Raw genomic sequence first — 17,228 nt, forward strand, 5'->3', positions numbered from 1 at the left:
TTAGGATATGCAGAGAATTTTTTTCTTTGGTGTGTGTTCTAGATTATGGGACATTGATTTATGTCCTTGATAAATATTGTCAGAACCATGTCCTAAAAGAGTAAATAATTAGAGGACAGTTCTTACCAATCCATTAGAGTTTTTATGGCCAAACACTATTTGTTTGGTCTTTCTGCCGCTCAGATCCTCTAAATCCAAAAGCAAAAGTCAGTTCACCTTTTCCCTTTCTAGAATACCCTAACATTTTTTTAAGAGTTAACATTAAATTCTTTAGCATGATTCCCAGTAAAATGAGCCAAAACTCCCAGTCTGTTTTCTACTTACTGGCAACACTCAACTTAACTGAAAGAAATTGAGTCAAAAGCAGAAATGCATGGTCCTATGTCAGATTGGTGTGTTAATTCTTTTTTTTTTTTTTTTTTTTTTTTTTTGCTTTTTAGGGCTGCACCTGTGGCACATGGAAGTTCCCAGGCTAGGAACTGAAACAAAGCTGTAGCTGCCAGCCTATGCCACAGCCACAGAAACATGGAATCCAAGCTGCATCTGCGACCTACACCACAGCTCATGGCAATGCCAGATTCTTAACTCACTGAGCGAGGCTGGGGATGGAACCCGCGTCCTCATGGATACTAGTTGGGTTTGTAACCACTGAGCCACAGGGGAACTCCAGGTGTGTTATTTCTGACTCATGTACACACAGCATCAGTGAAATTCTTGTTGTTCATTAAAAGACAATTGCCCCAGAGTTGGTCCAGTTATTTGAATTTATTACTGAAAAACACTTTCATGAATTCAAAGGATTCAAAAATTCACTCGTCCAAGCATTTTCGTTTCTATATTTTCTGGAAATATGTTTAGAAGCTTAGATTTTTAAACAAATAGAACTGTTTACTCTTCCATTTGCTTCTCCTCCTCCTCTGTATGGTGAATATTTTTTTTTCTGATTTTAAAATTTACATATTTTAATTTTCAAATAAAGGAGGTGGTCAATTCTCAGATTCAAAATGGCTAGTGGTTCGGTACTTGAATAGATTATAACCACAACTTGATATCTTTCAATAAGTTTTAAATTTTTTCGTTATGAAAAATTTTATCTGAAAAAATAGAAAACATATTATGATAAAATCCCATCCATTATCTAGCTGAAACAATGGTCAACATTTAAAAGTGGATAAATATAAATTGGCTCTAACAAATCTTAAAGTGAATAATTCTTGAGTCGTTTTGTAATTTTGGTTTAATAACTTACGCAAAGGAATGTTATTGTTTTTAATGGCAATTTAAATTAGTCTTGATCTTCACAGCTAGAATCTATTATAATTGTTAATGCTTTTTAAATTCTTTTTTTTTAAATTCTTAATATTAGTTTATCTTAATCCTTCACTTTTTTTCCTGCTGTTTTGCTGCTTGGTCTTCTCAGACTTTTAAATTATTTTAGATATTTCTGCTTCTCACTTCCAGGGAAAAACTACCTGCTATAGTAATAATCCTCTGGCATTATTCTGATTTCTTCTAATGCAATAAGAAGTCTATTCAAAGGAAACTGAATTCCTGCCATTGAAACCTAAAACAATTCTCCTTTTGTCTCTTTAGCCAATTCTTACATAAAGCTTCCTCCCAAACTTTCCCCAAATACTTAAATTCCTTACACAGAACAGCTGAAGTGAATCAACTGCATGAATAAAGAAATCAATTAGTTAACTCTAGCTATGGTTAGTAATTAACTTACCTCTACCTCTGTACTAAGTTATGAGTAGCAAGATTTTTGAACAATTTAGTAATATGTTTTCAAGACCAAGAATTGTGTAAAGGATTATTTAGTTCACTTCTCTATTAAATGTACATTTTTTTCCTAGTTTCGAAAAAATGGAATTGAAGTTACTTTTTTATTAACCTTTTCTTTTTAATCGAAGTATAGTTCATTTACAATACGTTAATTTCAGGTGTATAGCAGAATGATTCATTCATATATATATATATATATATATATATATATAGTTTGTTTTTGTTCAGATTCTTTTCCACTGTAGGTTACTACGAGACATTGAATATAGTTCCCAGTAAGTCCTTGTTGTTTATCTGTTTTATACATAATAGTGTGTATATGTTAATCCCAAACTCATAATTTATCCCCACCCCACCCCCAGCTATTCCCCTCTGGTATATTACTTTTTAAATTTTAATTCAAGATTGCTTATTTAGTAATTTCCATTTTCTTTAAAATATAGAGTTCTTTAATTCAGTAAAATGTCATTCATAAGCCCATTTTATAAAATAGACGTACAGAAATGGGACTTGCAAGCCTTGTACATTGCCTGGTGATTTTTTCCTGTTTCACCTTCAGCACATTTCCATCTGTATACCACCACCTCTAAACCCTGGGAATCTAAGTATCCCAATTTAAAAAAAACATGGTTCCTAAATGACTGGATATTTGATAATGTCAAAATATTATGGTTATATAGTTAGATGATAGATATTATGATTATGTTCAAAATCTTTTAATCATATATATGTATTTATGTATGTAGATAGAAGGATAGATAAATAGGTTAAACAAAGATATGATACCTTGAATTTGCCTCAAAAAACATGAAGGAGTAAGGTGGATGGAACTAAACAAGACAATGCATGTAATGCATATTTGTTGAAACTGGTTGATGGGTGTGCCAGAGACTGAGTTCTATATATAGTCCTAGTAGTTTTGTTTCCCTGTAGATATATATGTATATATTCCATACTTCTGTATAATCTTTCTTGGATTTAAATAGTCAAGATAAGTACCAACCAGAAATCAAGCTGTCCACTTTTGATTTGCCTGGGGTTTTTGGTATATATGTGTACTCAATTAAATGTTTATTTCATAATGTAAATGCATAGACTAAATATAATTACATTAGAAGTTGTATAGAATATATGACTCTGTAAAATATAGCCTCTAGTCTTATGAACAATAATCTTTAAGGATTTCTCTGAAAAGTAGACTAAAATGACAAGAGATGAAATCAATGATGGTGACAGTGGTTATTTGATAAGCATAGTATCAAGCCAGATTCCTAGTAATCAACAGATATACAGATGAATAATGCCATACAAAATATATAACAAGGAAGGGTTTTCTTAACTTGTTCATTTGTTCATTAAAAAAATCAAATTATATACTAGACTCTATTTTAAATATTAGTAATACAACAATAAACCATGTGTATCTCATTAAATGTATGAGTGACAGATATAAAAATACACACATTTGCCTTGTGGATGTGTAAATTTGTATTTTTATCATAAATTTTCTGGCACATGACAATTAAGTGTCATATTCTGACAATATCAGTTCAAGTTAACAAATTTATAATACATGGAATTAATATGTTTTGAGGAAGGATTCTTTTCTCAAACTGACACAAACTCCTGAGATGGGCCAGCATCATTGAGCATGAAAATCCAGCTCCGGGATTCAACGCAGCTTAGATTCTCAAGTGTTTAAAGTGATTAAAAGGCCTCAGGAGTTCCCGTCGTGGCGCAGTGGTTAACGAATCCGACTAGGAACCATGAGGTTGCGGGTTCGGTCCCTGCCCTTGCTCAGTGGGTTAACGATCCGGCGTTGCCGTGAGCTGTGGTGTAGGTTGCAGATGCGGCTCGGATACTGCGTTGCTGTGGCTCTGGCGTAGGCCAGTGGCTACAGCTCCGATTAGACCCCTAGCCTGGGAACCTCCATATGCCGCGGGAGCGGCCCAAAGAAATAGCAAAAAGACAAAAAAAAAAAAAAAAAAAAAAGTGATTAAAAGGCCTCAATAGGCTGCAGTCGAAATTAGTTAAACCAATATCTAGATGTAACATGAAAAGAACTTCTTTGACCTTCTATTTTACATGAAATGGTTATAGGTTCATGGGAACTTTCAAGGATAGTATTGGTTGTTTCCAATAGCTACATTTTACATAATAATAATGTAAATATCAAAACTAGGACATGGCATTGGCACATTGTGTGTGTATAGTTCTATGCCATTTTATCACATGGGCAGATTTGTTTGACCACCGCAATAATCAAGGTGCATAACTATTTCATCGCTACAAACATCGCCCTCTTGCTAGCCTTGTGGAGTCACACACCCTCTACCCTCTACTATCCCTAAGGCATGACTACCATGTTCTCCATCTCCAACATTTAAAAGATGTTATGTAAATGGAATCAAGTAGTATGTAACTCTTTGAGATAAGCTTTTTTAAACCTAATATAATGCCTGTAGATCTCTTCAGGTTATGCATATATTAATAGTTTGTTCCTTCTTACCCTCAGTGATATTCCATGGCTTGGATATACCGCAATTTATTTAACCATTCATTGTTTCAACAACATGTGAGTTGTTTCCTGTTCTTGGCTATGGTAAAGCTGCCATGAACAGTTGCACACAGGTTTTTGTGTGGACATCAGTTTTCATTTCTCTAGGATAATTACCAAGGCATACAATGACTGAGTTGTATGGTTAAGTACATATTTAGTTGTTTTTCAGGAAACCACCAAACCTTTTCCCAGAGTGACTGCATCACTTTACATTTCCATCAGCAATGTGTGAAACACCCAGTTTCTCCACTTCTTCTCTAGCATTTGGTATTGTCACTGTTTTTCATTTTTAGCTCTTCCACTTGGTGCGTAGTGACCTCTCATTGGACTCTTAATTGGCACTTACCTAATGACTAATGATGTTAGACATCCTTCCATGTGAATATTTGCCATTTTTGCATCTTCTTAAGTGACATAGCTCTTCACGCATTTTGTTCACTTTATAAGTAGATTGTTCAGTTTTCTTAATCAGTTTTCTTAATGTTGAGTTTTGTGAGTTCTTTATGTATTCTAGAGATAAGTCCCTTGTCAGAGATGTGATTTGGAAATATTTTCTCCCAGTCTGTAATTGTATTATAAATGGGCTAATTTTGAATCTTACATATATTATTAAAATTGAACAATAACCACAGCAATTGTTTCGAATCAAGATTCACAAAAGATTTGGAGTCGAGGAGGAATGTTTTGTCACTGAAATTATGAAAATTACCAGCACATGGTGGTAACAAAAAGCTGACCAAATGTAGTTGGATTAGTTGTTGTTTTTAAATTTTCTACAGACAACACTTTTCCTTACTGCCTACATCTGGTTTGGATGGCTCCCACCACCCTGTCCTGGCACACCATTCATCTGATAGATTCAGAGACTTGCAGCCTTTTCTGACACTCTTGAAGTAACACAGTCACAATAGACCATTGCACAGTTCACAGTTCAGTATATGGAAGACCATAAAATACATAACCCAACAATCTCCTGAAAAAACTACCTGAAGCTGTATTCCAGCCAATAGAAATAATTCAAAATTATAAATCTAATAATGTAGAAATTATAAATATGTCTCTTGCCTAAACCAGTTTGGACCAGTTATATTATTAATCCAGAAGGATTCTTCAGTACATAGAGTAAACTAGGCCCTGTAATAATTCAGTACATTATTCTTCTTTTCCTTCAAGTCATTTTTTCGTATTGTAAAAATAGTGATTTTTTTTTCTGGGGCACATCCTTTACCCCACAGTTCAGATGGTAATCATCGCTTAAACACCAACTAGCTGTGTTTATTTAGACCCTGTGAACCAGGGTTAAGCTGCAACACTGTTGATGAAGGTCAGAATCTCTGGGAAACAGCTCTGAGATGGAGATTGCAAGAATTTTTTAGGGAGTCCTCCTAGGCTCAACAAAGGACTGTGTAAAGGGAGAGAAGGAAAGACTGAGTTTAGGAAGAAGTTGGGCTGAAACATAGTTGCAACAAGATATTTTGCTGACTCTAGGTAACCACCACCTAAAACTAGGTAGCCTTCAGGATTGGGGGTGGGGGTGGCTTCCCATTACATGCCTCTGTTGACTAGTCCTTGAATGCAGGCTACTCTGGGAAAGGACTGTGATCTTGGTCAAGGTTATTTCCTTCAGCTGAAGGCAATGACAGAGAGGACTGAGGGCTTAGAGGTGAGGGCTCTGGGCAGGCACACTCCCAGTGGCCACAGACTTAACCCTTTTAATTCTGGGGTGGGGGGCAGTATCTTGATGTGGAGCTTAGCATACACAGAATCATTCAGTGGTCTCATTTCTCATCATGAAAGCAAGTCTTAGTGCGTGGCCAAATGAAAATTTACATTGCAAACTTTAAAAAGTAATTTTTTGGAGTTCCCATTGTGGCTCAGTAGGTTAAGAACCTGGCTAGTATCCATGAGGATGCAGGTTCAATCCTGGCCTCACTTAGTAGGTTAAGGATCTGGCACTGCTGCAAGCTCCAGTGTAGGTAGCAGATGTGGCTCAGATCTGGCATTGTGGCATAGGCTGGGAGCAGCTCCAATTGGACCCCTAGCCCGGGAGATTCCATATGCTGCGAGTGCAGCCCTAAAAAGAAATAAAAAATTATATATTAAAAATAATTACAGATAAGATAGGTAGATATGGATACATGCATATAGTCCATATTGAATGAACTGCATTATGGACAATTTTCCTGAGTAAAGCTAAGAGTCTACTCCCATGTCTTTTGGCAGATTATTTTTCCCTTTAGCCTTTTTCATATCTAGAACCTGTGATTATTGCTGTGTTAGTTATATTTAAGATTAGTTACATGATATGAGGTCAAGGATATGAAAAAATAAAGAAAGCCTAGAACAAAATCAAAAAATAAATTTGCCGAAATGTTAAATTATTTCTGGGAATAGTTTTATCAAAGAGATTAATTTCCTCTTTTACACTGCCTACACTTCTAAATTTTGTAAAATGTCCATGTGTTATTTTTTAATATTGAAAGAATAATGGTATACATGTTATATAATTGTAACTGAATAGTGAGAAATAAATCCAGTAAAATTTTGGAAGGACATGCATGAAATACCTAATTGAAAACAATTAGGTATTCTTTATTTTTTTATTTTTCTGTATTTTCAAAATTTTCCAGAATGACTTTTTACATTGACTTTAATTTTCTATTTTTTTGGGCAAATTTTTGTCTTTTCATAAATTGTAAATTGGAAGCGATGAAGTTTCCAGTGTCATCTCACTAAATATGAGTTTTCCCTTAGTTACCAATAGATATTATCTATTGAGTTAAAGAAGATTCCTTCCTCCTATTGCTTGCTTACTACAAGTTTATTTTAAAAATTATTTATGTAGTCGTGTTTGAAAAAATTAATACTTACTGTGATAATACATGAATTTTCTCCTTTATAAATCTGCTGAACTATATTATGATTTTCTCAAGATAGAACCATCCTTGGCATAAATCCCACATATGCAATCTCTATTTTCTTTTAACACATGTCTGTATTCAGCATACTGATGTATTATTGCTTAAGATTTTTGAGTGTATATTCAAAGTGATATATTTTTTGTATTATACTCACCTAGTTTTGGCATCAGAATCTTCCAGAATTATTGATTGAATTCAGAATTTTTCAGGCTCTTTTTTGTTCTTAGGCTATAAAAGAATTATTTGTTCCTTTAAGGTTTGAAAACATTGACCTTTAAAGCCATCTGAAGCACTGCTGCTTTAACATAGTGGGTTAAGAATCCAACTGCAGCAGCTCAGGTAGCTGCAGAGGTGCCGGTTTGATCCTGGCCCAGTGCAGTGGATCAAGGGAAATAGCGTTGCTGGGGCTGTGTGTGGGTCGCGGATATAGTTCAGATTAGGTCCTTGGCCGGGAAACTTCCATCTGCTATGAGTACAGCGCCCCCCGCGCCCCCCTCCCCCGCCAAAAAAAAAGACAAAAAAAACCCAAAACAAACAAAAAAAACCCCCCAAAAAACCACTTCTAAACGTATGGTCCTTTTAAAATTCTTAACATTGTTGTCGATGTCTCTGTTTTTCCCTTGAATACAATTGCCAGAAGTTTAATTTTAATCTTCCTCTGGTTTTACGGATCATATGTTCTTTAAACTTTCTTCTCACTTTCTTTTATTTCTGATTTCAATTGTATATCCTTCTAGTTTAATTTGATTTTCTCTTGTATATTGTGGTAGTTTTGCAGTTGAGAATACAGGTTTATTTTGTGTCTGAGAGACTTGTTCAGGGACAGCTATGAGTTCACAGGGCACGTGGCTGCCGGACTAGGAACTATATTCCTCAGCTTTGTCTGCCCCTCAGTGTGGCTAAGGTAGTGTGAGGAAGTGAAGTGTGCTTCCGCCTACCTTCTACTTTTGCTGTTTCTTTTCTTCCCATTCTCTACATCTCAGTCCTCAAGGACTCCTTTGAGTTCTTTCAAGACACTGAGCACCTTCCTGACCAAGGCCTTCTTCATACCTTTTATTTCCTCTCAGAAATATTCTTCCCTCTGCTACCCCTCATCTTGTTAACATCTATTCCTCCCTTGAATTTTAACCCTGATCCATTTATCTTAAGCAAACGAAGCCCCACCCTCACCCCTGCTCCCAAGAATTCCGGCAGGTCCCACAGTTAACCGTTTCAGTACCACGTTGGTCTTGTCCTTTTTTTGTTGTGCAATATTTTTTATGCTAAAAAATGCAATACATGTAATATGAAAGAATTATTTAAAATCCTCATACACCCCAAATCCAGTTTACAAAATAGAATTTTGCTAATTCCATTTAGTAAGGTCCATGGTGATCCAGCTAGAGACTATATTTTCCAATCGTTTCACAATTTGCTGTGGTCATGTGATTATGGGCAGTTTTATAATACATTTCCCTCTGTGATATGTAACTTAGTTTTGCACATGTGTGAATATTATAAAAATGGTGCCATATGGTCAGTGGTCTTCAATTTATTGCTTTTGAACTCATTATGTTTTTGAGATATTTCTATGCTAACAGGTAGGCAGTATTTCATTCGTTTTCCATTTATTCTAAATCTAATTTAATGAAATTTTAACATCCTATGTCATGATTATACCGCATTTTTTTATTTATGGACATTTGACTTGTTTCTAGTTATACACACAAACATGCATGTGTATATTTTGCATGTATATTTTATGTGTATGCATATGAAAATTATGAATATTGCTATTACAAATATTTTGTATGTATATGTATATTTATATATTTTAATGAGTTGGTCTCTATTCTATTTATAATTTTTTTTTTTTTTTTTTTCCATTCAGGATCTACCAACCCAGGACTTTTTTTGTCTTTTTAGAGCCATTCCTGACACATATACAAGTTCCCGGACTAGGGGTCAAATTGGAGCTGCAGCTGCTGGCCTACACCACAGCCACAGCAAAACTGGATCCATGCCATGTCTGTGACCTATACCACAGCTCACAGCAATGCCAGATCCTTTAACCCACTGAGCAAGGCCAGGGATCAAACCTGTGTCCTCATGGATACTAGTTGGGTTTGTTACTGCTGAGCCACAGTGGGAACTCCCTTCCCAGGACCATTTTAAATTCATTCCTTTGCCTAGGAGAGTTGAAATCACCTAAGTGGAATGATTTTCAATCCCAATCTTGTGAGGGTTAAGTTGTGACTAAAACGTTTCAAGGAAAACTTTTTTTTCTTCCATTTAGAGCCAAGACCAATACATACACATTCGTTGACATTACCCTTTGAGGGTTTCCTTTTTAGGACTATAAAAGTAGTTGACTTGGAGGAGCTCTCCAATAATTAGATTTCTCCACTGAGAAGGGATTTAGTTTATTGACTGTCATGCAGCTCTAATCTGGTCCATTTTCTTGTTAGCACTGTAATTCCACCTAGCAATTTGATACCAACTGATATCTCATAAGCAGCCGGCTGGCCTTTCCTAAATAGTCCTGTTGACATTTTCTTAAAACTCGGGCAGTTTTCCAATTTAAATATGTTTAAAATTACACCTTGATGGCTTAATAATTACATCTTCTGATGTAATTTATGTGTCCTTTGCAGACCAAAAATTGAACACCCGAAGGCATGATCTTAACTTTCAGTAGCACAGAGAAATCTGCTTTGTTCAGTAGCGTTTCCCCCAAAAGTGCCCCTTTTGATCTTCAACATTGTGTTCTTTTGTGAATCTGTTTTTATTGATTTAGGTCTAGAGTAATATATCATTTTATTTTAAGCATTCTTTCAAAGTTTAAAGCAAAAGGTGAACAATTAAAAAACCATGTAACTTAAGCTTAGACTCTTGGAGTAAATAAAGCATTTCCTGGTCGTTTAAAAGCGTCCCAAACAACAAAGTCCTACTGTGTAACACAGGAACTAGATTCAATACCCTGTGATCAAGCATAATGGAAAAGAATATGAAAAAGTATGTGTATATGTATACAGATAACTTAATCACTTTGCTGCACTGCAGAAATTGACACAACTTTGTAAATCAACTATACTTCAATAAAAAGTAGAAGTTAAAAATTAATTAAATAATTTTAAAAATAAGAAAAAAAGCACCCCAGAATGGACTGAGAATGAGGGGGTGGTGGTGAAAATCCTTGAAACACTTGGAGATCAGGCTCAGATGGGCAGCAGTTATCATACATATCAGTCTGTGTGACACTTGACACCAAGTGGCATTTGAGCATTGATTTAAATCATTAAAGGACTTGGTGCTACAGGTGGAAGTAGAGAATTTAGACCAATTTGGCTTCACAGACTGGCACCACTGACTAGCCATGTGGTCATGTGACACTATATTAGACCCTTCAGTTTTCTCCTCTGTAAATAGAGGATAATAATGCCTACCTCATTTAGTATTTATGAGCATTAATGGAAATTTATTAATACTAAGAATCTAGAACAGGGCCTGACACACAGTGGCCATCAATAATAGCTACATGGCTTCCCCGAGGTAGCAACCAAATCCACTCATTTTTATGAAGAGGAATCAAGACAGCCTTCATAATGCTATAGAGGTTTGATGGTAAAACTTAGATAGATATGTTTTTAATTTTTATGTTTTGCAATTATTATAACGTATATACAGTTTACTTAGTATGAAATTATATGTTCACCAACTGACCACATAAAGACTAAATGTTTCTTAATGTCATATAATCAATTTATTTATTTCCCTTGGGTGGTAGACCTTTGGTAAGAAAATAAAATAGCTGGATTCCTACATAACTTTAGTAAAATAGAGTCCTATTGGCTTAAAGATTTAAATGTTAAAAATAAAAAAATAAAAACTAGAAGTTCCCTTCGTGGCGCAGTGGCTAACGAACCCGACTAGGAGCCATGAGGTTGCGGGTTCCATCCCTGGCCTTGCTCAGTGGGTTAACGATCCGGCGTTGCCTGTGAGCTGTGGTGTAGGTTGCAGCCGCGGCTCGGATCCAGCGTTGCTGTGGCTCTGGCATAGGCTGGTGGCTACAGCTCTGATTCGACCCCTAGCCTGGGAACCTCCATATGCTGCGAGAGCGGCCCAAGAAAATGGCAAAAAGACAAAAATAAATAAATAAAAAATAAATAAAATAAATAAAATAAAATAATAAAAAAGTAAAAACTAAACATGTGGGAAGAAAACAGGTATAGATTTTTTAAAATAATTTTTGAGGAGTTCCTGATGTGGCTCAGTGGTTAACGAACCCAACTAGTATCCATGAGAATGCGGGTTTGATCCCAGGTCTTGCTCAGTGGGTTCAGGATTCTGCCTTGCTGTGAGCTATGGTGTAGACTGCAGATGTGGTTAAGTGTCTGCATTGTTGTGGCTGTGGTGTAGGCCAGCAGCTGCAGCTCCAATTTGACCCCTAGCCTGGGAAGCTCCATAAGCCATGAGTGTGGCCCTAAAAAGACAAAAAATAGTAATAATAATTTTTGAATGAAGATAGGTTATGTAGGATATAAAGTCTAGATACCACAAATTGATAGATTGATAAGTCTGACAACATAAAAATTAAAATTTTTATACTGCGTAAATAAAATCAGAGGTCAAGTAAGAAAATGGGATCATTGTCAGCAGCATGTATGACAAGAAATGGTGACTAATATACAAAGGGCTTTTACAAATAAATAAAAAAGTACCAACTTAATTCAAAAATTGGCAAAAGTAATATGAATAGACATCGTTAAGAGTAATGCAAATGCACAATAAATATTTAAGTGAATGCTTATTTACACTCATCATTTTAAAAATGCAACTTCAAACAATATAGTGGTATTTTTCAACTATTAAAATGTTAGACAACACGTATTTTATCTTTTATAATTTTCATGTGTGTAGTAAAGCAGGCATGTCCACTAACTGCTGCTGGGAGTATAAGCTGCTGGAATGAAATTTGGAAGATGTATACCAAAACTTGAAATGTACATACACTGCTAGTAATTTATTTACTGACTATCTTGGCACACCAATGCACAGCTCTGTGCATTTAAGAATTTTCACTGCAGAATTTTTTTTTTTAAATCCTGGATTAGCCTAAATGTTCATGGTAGGAAAATAGTAAAATGAATAAGGCTAATTATATCCTTAACTTGGTATACTCATAGCTATAAAAAAGAATGAGCGAGAACTTATAATGTGCATATTAGGAATGATTTACATGATTTTGATGTGAAAAACATATGAATATTTTTTACTGTAAACTTCCATTTATGCAAAGAAATAAACATAAATATAGCATAAATAATAGATATTTTTCTGGAAGAAATCAAGAAAAAAGGTTGAAAATAAAATTAGGGATATGAATGTGGAATAGCAGGAAGGAAGGAGTAAGATTTCTTACGCGGTATTTTCCGGAACTATTTGAAAGCTCCTCTATGCTCTTGGATGTTTTACTTTAATTTTAAAATAAAATGATGTTCATATGTTGACAGAAATATATAAATATTGAAGAATTAAAATTAAATTAAATGTTATTATGAGCCAGCAGATCATTTTAGGTATTGAAAAATACGTACTGTGAACTCTGAGAAGAAACTGCCAAAATGGTGTTCTTGGGATCAAATGATGCCTTCATTGGTACCTAATGTGTTTTGTTTTCCCCCAGACAAAGCCAAAGGAAGATCAAGAGCAGGGACCCACTTGGATTCAGCCCGGAGACGGAGCCGAGCAGTCCTTTATCACATCTCTGGCCACCTGCAAAGAAGAGAAAAGAACAAGTTGAAAATAAACAATGTAGGTGGTGTGTGTATACATTATGAATGCTAGAGTCTCCCTTGGTGGCAAAGTTTGATTCACTAAAGAAAGGCTCAATTACCCATTTATTGGCTTTCCTTGATTTTCTTCCACTTTGGCTTGTGCTTTCCTATAAAGAACAAACTGGAAAAGGTCAGCAGTCATGAGGCATTTCTGTAATAAAAGTACTTAATCATAGTGTTATCACAGCATAGAATATTATTGCTGTCAGTACAGTAGGGTACCAGGGACACTGTAAATGGGACCAGCTACATTTTATGAACAAGAGGATACAGCAAATGATATTACATATTCATAGTTTGTTGGTTAAAATTTCTCTAATTTAAGTTTAGTTCCATCTACTTTGTACCTTATCTCATTTCACTTCGTGTTTTCATCCAGGGGGACCATAAGCCAATTAAAGTTATTACTCCGTTTAGAAATTGACCTTTTATGCAACACACAGTTGGAAATTTCACACATTGGAACACTGGATTTGAAATGATATGCCATGTATTATGTAGTTTTTTTTTAAGTCACACTCTTAATAATTTATAGTAGGGTTCCTTTCTGAAACCTGGTGGTTCTCTGTCAAAAGCCACAGCAAATAACAGAGCCTATAAAAGGTGAGTCTGCAGAGTTTTATGTGACATAATGTCTTTCTGGAATTCACAGTTAATTTCATCATTGGTTCTTAGAACTAAGAGATTTCCATGAGAAATCCAGAACTAAGTCCTTTTAGTTGTAAATATTCAAAAATGATTTTTCAAATGACATTAATATCATTAATCTGCACTGTGGAATCCCAAGAACACTCAACTATAGGGACATTTGTGACTAAGGGCAGCAGGTACCAAGAGTCAAGGTCTAACTTGGCAATGACATTAGAAAAAGTCACATCAAACAATCAGACCTATTTTGGAATTGATCTCAGATCCCAAGATTCTAGGAACTAAGGACACAAGAGATTCTTTGGCATCTGACTTTTTACAAGGAGAGTTCAAGACTACCCAATCTGACATATGAATGCTCTGATAAAACAGAGGCTTGCATCGGACACAAAATGTGTCCCCTTATCTGGGAGTTCCCTTCATGGCACTGCGGAAACAAATCTGACTAGTATCCATGAGGATGCAGGTTCGATCCCTGGCCTTGCTCAGTGGGTTAGGGATCCCACATTGCTGTGGCTGTGGTGTAGGCTGGAGGCTGCAGCTCCAATTCGACCCCTAGCCTGGTAACCTCCATATGCCTCCTGTGTGGCCCTAAAAAAAGAAAGAAAAAAAAAGTGTCCACTTATTTGATTGTGTGAACAAAGATGCCCAATCCTATATGTGGAGGGAGATCTGACATGAAAGGGGCAGCAAATCTAATTCTGCTTCCATGTGATTTTTCTCTGGAAGCCAGACAAGCTGTTTCCATTCGTTTGTGCTCCAGGACCATCACCCACACTGGAGCTGATCTGCCATGCTCCGCTGTGAAGAGTCACACACTGATCAGTTTATCTTGACTTCCTATAAAGCTTTTCTAGGGATACCTGTGCCTTAGTGTCACTGGTTTCCTGAGAGTCCAGGGATAGGGTTGAAACAGTGCGCACCAGTTGATCTATGAATCCTTCTTTTGTTTCCTCATTACACCTGCCTTCAGTTACTAAGTCAGCCTTATGGAAAATAAACAAGTTCTGGGGAGAAACACAGGTAACCACATCTGAGCTTGATTCTATGCAAGCCTGCCAGCAAGGCACCTAAATAAATATTAGCCAGAGATTCTGTAAATCTGAAAGATGACACTGTCTTCTAGCCTTTAGTCAAGAATCATTTAAAGGTACCAAGTGTTAGGGAACTTAAAAATGCATTCACGGAACATACTGTTTTGCTTTGCAATTCAGCAAATATAGAAGAGTACTTGAAAATCACATTTCAAAAATCATAACTCCTACTGCTTGGCTAATTTGCTAAATTGCATTTGTTTAAGAGATACAAAACATCAAGGTGGAGCATTAAAATAATACATGGTAATTAAGGATGTCCAATCAACACAGTGACTCTGACAATACAGGTAATGTCTTAGTTCTGAAAACAAAGTGTGGAATCAGGACTGGTCCTTTTCACTATCTTTCAAGGAGAACAGAGGAGAATGGTTAAAAGACAGCAGAAAGAGAGAGGAGGGAAGAAGAAACAAAGATCTGGATGGCTTACTGGATAACCAGTCAGTCTCTGGGGAACTCTAGCCGTGTTAACTAACATTCACATGCAAAAAAAAAAAGGAAGAAGAAAAGAAACTTGTTGTTTTTGTACCTCTTTGCTATTTACAGATTCCTTTTGCTGTAGTCATGTTATTTGATCTTGATCTTTACAGTAAGCCAGTACTAGATAGGATTTTTCTTACTTCAATTTTAATGAGAGAAAAGAACAACTTATCTCTAAAGTGGAGCTTGCAGATAGGTGACCCAACCATGAAGCCTCTGACTCAAAGCCATGGTGCTTCTGCCCCTACTTTGCTGATTCTGATACAGTTCTGTGGAATAGGAATATATGATTCACCTCTGAATAGAGCAGCTCATCAGGCCATTAGCAAGCTCTGAGAATCAGGATATAACTAACACCGTTTAGACCTGGCTCTAACTTTGCCTCGTACATCTTAGAAAAGAGTTTTTTTTTTTTTTTTTTTTTTTTGGTCTTTTTTTTTCTGTCTTTGTTGTTGTTGTTGCTATTTCTTGGGCCGCTCCTGCGGCATATGGAGGTTCCCAGGCTAGGGGTCGAATCAGAGCTGTAGCCACTGGCCTACGCCAGAGCCACAGCAACGCGGGATCCGAGCCGCGTCTGCAACCTACACCACAGCTCACGGCAACGCCGGATTGTTAACCCACTGAGCAAGGGCAGGGACCGAACCCGCAACCTCATGGTTCCTAGTCGGATTCGTTAACCACTGCACCACAACAGGAACTCCAGAAAAGAGTTTTAATTTCTGCTTTCCTTGATTTGTGACTCTGTCTGTTAAATGATGGGATGATGCAAGTGTCTTCAACCCAAAAGATCATGTAGGAGCCTTGGGAGCTTGAAAGGACAGTACTTTAGTTGCTCAACCATGACCAGCAGGGCAGTGGGCTGGTCGTTAACAAAGGCATACACTACCCTGAAAGTACTCAGCATGATGACCATAGAAACACTTCCCATCCCTTTGCTCATTCAGAAGTTAGTTTCAAAGAAATGTTGCAAAAACAGTTTAGGAAGCAATTACCTTAATTAGGCTTTAGTCTCTGTGTTTCAGTAATTTATAGGGTCAAGGTTAAACAGCTCAAACAACATGAGTGCCAAAGAATATGCTTCAAAATTAATAAATAATATATGACTAAAATCAAGAATAGTTGGTTTTATTATTCTTTAGGCAAATTCTATGTTTCAGGGTTATAAATAACATGTTTTTTTTCTCCCTACTTGCTAAAAGCACACTTTTCCAATGGTAAGAAATTTTCTTCCATTCAAAAGGTTTTGGCTAAAACTTTGTAAATCAAGGAGGAGAAGGGCATCTATTTTTTCACTCAGGTGGTTGTGTCAAGACATATGCACAATTTGAATTAAATCCTATTAAAACTTATGTCTAATCTGAGATGTATTGAATTCTCAATATCTTTTAAAAGAATTCAGGTGATATGTTTTAAATAGCCTATAAAATGGAATATTGTGATTTATTTTTTGATTTGTGGAGATAACTGTTACATGGCTGACTTTTTCAATCAGCATCACTAATGCTTCAAGTAATCAGCATAATCAAAAAAAATAAAGTAAAAACTTGAGTTTTCCCTAACTTCAATCATAAAACTGGCTTCTTTCTCAAATAAAGTAAAAATTTCACTTCTGTCACATAATAGGAAAAGACTCATTGGGATAACAATTGAGATAGTCTTCTTAGGCATTTGGTGATATGTTATTATAGTAAATAGTTGAAAATTTCATATTAGAATCCATCTTGCCTTATTGTGGATTATCAACCTTGGGATTAATACTTAATGAAGCCTAAGTAGCTCCTCTAGACACCAGCCTCGGCTTTGATGAGACGCCCAACCGTTGTACTTCTTTCTTCTCTTCTCAGTTTTATGTGACAATCCAACTTTGGAACTTCTCTTAGAAACCAAAATAAGACAAAGGAAGCAGGTCAAGTCAGGACATTGA

At 36.0% G+C, this 17,228-nt stretch overlaps 1 protein-coding gene across 9 annotated transcripts in view; it reads left to right on the forward strand.

The window, feature by feature from the left end:
• KCNH8 (potassium voltage-gated channel subfamily H member 8) overlaps nt 1-17,228 on the forward strand; it is a 447,861-nt gene that overhangs the window by 218,910 nt on the left and 211,723 nt on the right. For all 9 annotated transcript variants that reach the window (XR_014824095.1, XR_014824098.1, XR_014824099.1 and 6 more), the window contains exon 4: nt 12,932-13,059. Coding sequence is in view for 5 of the 9 variants with exons in the window: in XM_084989953.1 (XP_084846079.1) it covers nt 12,932-13,059 (128 nt within the window). In the remaining 4 variants the exon portion in view is untranslated. The remainder of the gene's footprint in view (nt 1-12,931; nt 13,060-17,228) is intronic.

Source organism: Sus scrofa, chromosome 13, assembly GCF_054392235.1.
Source record: "Sus scrofa isolate SSC_HxYL_T2T_F1_AM1 chromosome 13, Sscrofa_HxYL_maternal_Yorkshire_Landrace_v2.0, whole genome shotgun sequence".
Classification (NCBI taxonomy): Eukaryota; Metazoa; Chordata; class Mammalia; order Artiodactyla; family Suidae; genus Sus; species Sus scrofa.